Below are 4,565 nucleotides of genomic sequence, written 5' to 3' on the forward strand. Positions count from 1 at the left end.
CTAAGGTGGATGTTGTAACGTCTCACAGTTGAAGTGTTCAGCCAGAACATGCGTCTCGGTCCGCAGGGCGCTAGCTTCTTCCATCTTCTCAGTGTCTGGTCCATCTTTTCGTTGTTTTCAGTTTAGATCAGTGTTCTGTAATCTGCATCCTGATTGGCTGGGTTGGAGCAGTAGCTTGTTTTGGGGCGAGTACGAACAGAAAGTGTCTTTAGCTGTTGTGTGTCGAGCTCAAGGCTTTACTGCCGTTCAGATAGACGCCATAGCCTGAAGCCTGTTTTTTTTTTATTTGTTCATTTTCCTGTGAAATGTTTTTAAAATAAATTTGTATTTATTATTTTATTGTTTGGATAGATTTATTTGTTTTACCTTTTGTTTCTTTATTTTTCTCTCTTGTTTTCTGATTATTGTTAATAAATCCAAACTTCAGCTCTGGTTGTTTATTCATACCTGAGGTCAGACTTATTGATCGGTGTGTTTCTGATAATCATTTCCTGTTTCTAATGAGTCGCTGATAATAAACTGCTGTTGTTTTAATCAGCAGCCTGACGGAGCTCCATCTGTCTGACGATTTTCACATTAAAAGCCCTGCGCCAAATTAAAAGCCTCAGATTAACCTTTCAGAGGAGATTAAATGTCAGCAGGGAACACCTGATGCATCGCACCTGTCTGATCTTTGCATCGGCCACATGCTGATCCCAGTCAGTGTTTTTAACTCTGTGAGCGCCGGCGTGATGCCAGCAGGCTGCTTCCTGCAGCTCTGACCAAAGCTCGTCGGCGATCGTCTGAAGACAATTTTAAACCTCTCAAAGAATCTGAAACGCATGAAACACTTTTTACTCTTCGCTCTGTGTGACTGATGCTAGACTGGATCAGCGGCAGGGACAGCCTGCTGTGATTGGTTGTCACATTCTTTCTGGAGACGTAGAAAGAGGAAACGTACCACCTACCTGACAGCTTACTTTTCAAAGGAAGGGTTTGACCTACAAACAGCATGAAGAGCTTTGTTTTCAGGTCAGATTTGGATCTTCCAGCTTTAAAACTGATTTTGCTGTTCGTGGTATTTGTTGCAGAGGTTTGTAGATCTGTTCAGAGTTAAAGTGAAGAGCTGACATTTAATAGAGATGTTTCCTGTTTTTGTCCCGCTCTACCGCAGGGTCACATGACCTCCCCCTCAAACATGGCTGCACTTGGATTCAGAGGTGTTGGCATGGCGACCGTCAGTCAGCAGCTGTCAGATCCATCGTTCGGTTGAGATATCGTGATAAAAACAGTCGTGTGACAGACTAACAGAGTAAAACCACACCTCCACCACCTCCACACCTAAACAACCCGTCAGCTGACTGATCAGTCTTACCTGTCGCCACCTCCATCAGCTGCCTCCTCCCTGAAGGCCTCTCAGACCGTCATCGTGTCCTCGTGTCCTCATGTTTCCTGTTTCCTCTCAGAACAGTCTGGACCAAACTCTGCTAAACCATTTCTAATGTTCAAGGTTGTTTCCCTGTCGACGTTTCTTTCAGCGTTTTAAACACTTTGGCAGCTAATCACAGCCGTCCAATCAGCACACAGCTCTCGTTAATGTGAGGAACAGAAGAGACGCCGGGAAAGATGCAACAGAGGAACGCTTTGTTCTTCTTTCAACACGCTTCAAAACAAACGCTGCGCGCGCACACACACACACACACACACACACACACACACACACACACACACACGCACAGCTCTGTCAGTGACAGACTGAGGTAATCAGATTACTGCGTATTTGTATTCAGGCCTGAATGAATCAACACAAACAGGTAAACGTGAATTACAGACAGTAAACTACATAAACTACACCTCAGTGTCAGCTCAAGTCTTTGATGACAGTTTACTGGTTGGTTGTCATTCCCAGTCTGACCTGATGAGGGCAGTGTTGTGTAAATGTTAGAGCGATGTCATTAGTTTTTGTAACAAAGGTTACTACAGTAATGATTTATTATATTTGCAGACTGTATATATATATATATAGCTGTATATATCTCAGCTACACACATGTTGACCTGCAGGCAGGCTGGGAGGTAACTAGATTACATTTTTTTATTTATTTGTTTTTTAGTGTGAACTAATGTTTCATAGTAATATTTTTAATGCAATGTTGCTTTTTCTGAGGTTTGAATTGAAGTCAAACATTATATGAAGCAAAGTAAACCGATGAAAAGTTAAAGATTAAAATCAAACATCTTGGAAACAGTAACCAGTCACATCCATATTTGGCTTTTATCTCTCAGGCAGGCTTTGATGTCGACCAGTGTAGTTAACAAAATAAACCATTTTTTTTCTAATTTCATGTTTTTGACAGTAAGAAATGAACAAAGTGAGACACCGTGTGTTCATGAAGGTTTGTGTCCTTCACCAAAACCAGACCATGGAAATGTAAACATGATGGTCTGTGAAGGTTCTCGGTGGTCCAGGTCCGGGTCGTCCAAGGAGCTTGGAAAGAAAAGCATCTGGACTTGTTTAAGTTCAAGGTTCTTATAAAGGGACGTGAGTATGCCATCATCTCCAAACCCACAGTAGGTAACCTCGTAGTAAAGTCCATCCAGCACAAAGATGATGAAAAAAGGATCAAATTCACTGAGTAACACACTCTTTGTCTTTCACGGCTATAGCTGTAGCTCCCACTGCCGCTCCCAGAGCTGCTCCCAGTGGACCAAACACACTTCCCACTCCCGCCCCGATCCCCACCGCCTTCAGGAACTTGTTCTTTTTCTCTGCACGCCTTCTTGCTTCCTGCTCTTCCATCGATATATTTTCTCTCAGAAGTCGCTCCTGCTCTTCTCTGACGGCTCTCTCAGCCTCCTGCAGCATCTCGTTGGTGTAATATTTTCCTCCATGTCTCTGAACAATTATGTTGATCTTCTCCAGCAGCTCTTTGACCTGAGAGGGATCTTTGATTTTGTTGTTAAAAACATGATATCTTCCTCCACACTCTTGGATGAAGCTACTCAGAGACAGACTACTTTTTATCAATGTGTCTATGTTAGCTTCATTGTCCACATCATCTCCATGTGTGAACAGCACCATAGTATAACCTGCTGCTTCTTCTCCAAAGATCTTCTGCAGGATTTTCACTGTTTCTTGTTCTTCTTTGGTGAATCTGCTAATCTGGATCACGATCAGGAACACATGAGGACCAGGAGCAGCAAAGGAGATGCATCTGGCAACCTCTCTCTTCAGCTCGTCTTCAGGTCTATCAGTGTCAAACAGTCCTGGAGTATCAACAACATCCAGGATCTGACAGTCTACCTGATCTGTGATTTTCTGACACCCTGCTGTCACTGAAGAAAAGGCAGCTTTAGATTCAAAAGCTTTTCTTCCTAAGATGGTGTTTCCTGATGCACTCTTCCCAACTCCTGTTCTCCCAACAAGCACTATCCTCAGGTGTGGAACATGTTCAACTGCTGAAGAAGATAAACAGATTACTGCTGTTATTAGTGGGACTCCCTCAACCAGCTCGTCACACTAGGACAGTTACATATACAGAATCAGGGATAGGTGATGATGAAGTACCAAGGAAGGAAAACCCAGGAATGGGGGAAGTAAAACTTACAGCATTACATAAAGACTGATTACTGAAATAAAACAGGAAATGACTCATGACTAAACATCTGAACAATCCAAAACAATCACACATCAATCAAAACAAAGATGAGAATGCTGACCATAAATTCCCTGAAGTTTACGAGAACCAGCAACCAAACTGGCAGAACAGGATTACTCCGCACATCGAAATCCCCCGAAATCAGATTTACTGATAAAGTCTGTCTGTCTGTCTGTCTGTCTGTCTGTCTGTCTGTCCATCCATCCATGCCATTCAAAGTGAAGACTGGGTGGATTGGCAGGCTCTGTTGGCTGTAAACGTTCATAAAACAAATCTGTTCTTACCACTGCATGAACCACATGTTTCAGGATTTGTTGTTTCAAACAAATAAACATAAATTTAAAAAAGTAACAGATAAATAAGATATAGACACAGGGCACAGAAATAAAGACTGACAGCTCAGGTAAACAGGCAGCTCTGCAGTTTCTGACTTTTATTATAAAACGTTAAAGAGAGACTCGGGTCACAGGAATAACTCATCACAGCTCAGGTAAACAGGCAGCTCTGCAGTTTCTCAGTTTTTGACTTTTATTATAAAAAGTTTGTCTGAACAGTAAATCAGAATAAAACTTGTAGATGTACTTACGAGCTTTTGAGCCGGCCATGCTGGTGCTGCTCAGGATTGTGAAAGCTGTCACAGCTACCGTATTGACATCAGCTCTGTGCGTTCATGAAGATTGGCCCTCCCTTTAATGCCACCATATCACATACAGGAACAACACTCCAGCTGTCACATCAGCACTTAATGACTTGTTAGAGTGACTACAGGGCAGATTCCTCAGTGGGTTAGTATACCACTCCACGCTCAGTCACATAAATAAACCTGTAGTCGTGGGAGGAGGCCACATGGTTGGAAACTGGCTCACAAATGTTTCCTTTTAGCCATCAACCAAAAACTTTTAGTCTTGTTATCAATCATCATGATTGA

At 42.5% G+C, this 4,565-nt stretch overlaps 1 protein-coding gene across 1 annotated transcript; it reads right to left on the minus strand.

Moving 5' to 3' along the window:
• Positions 1 to 2,022: 2,022 nt before the first annotated feature.
• LOC147320170 (GTPase IMAP family member 7-like) lies at positions 2,023 to 4,242 on the minus strand. Its single transcript, XM_086307613.1, has 2 exons — positions 4,224 to 4,242; positions 2,023 to 3,434 (listed from the first exon to the last, which is right to left on the minus strand). The coding sequence occupies exons 1-2, from the start codon at positions 4,240 to 4,242 to the stop codon at positions 2,608 to 2,610; spliced, it is 846 nt and encodes a 281-aa protein (XP_086163739.1). The 3' UTR covers positions 2,023 to 2,607.
• Between the last annotated feature and the right edge of the window lie 323 nt (positions 4,243 to 4,565).

The sequence above is a fragment of the Aulonocara sp. 'chitande type north' Nkhata Bay genome, linkage group LG10, assembly GCF_057382095.1.
Source record: "Aulonocara sp. 'chitande type north' Nkhata Bay isolate Kocher_YH1m ecotype deep benthic linkage group LG10, A_spYH_male_GT1.1, whole genome shotgun sequence".
In the NCBI taxonomy this organism is placed as follows: domain Eukaryota; kingdom Metazoa; phylum Chordata; class Actinopteri; order Cichliformes; family Cichlidae; genus Aulonocara; species Aulonocara sp. 'chitande type north' Nkhata Bay.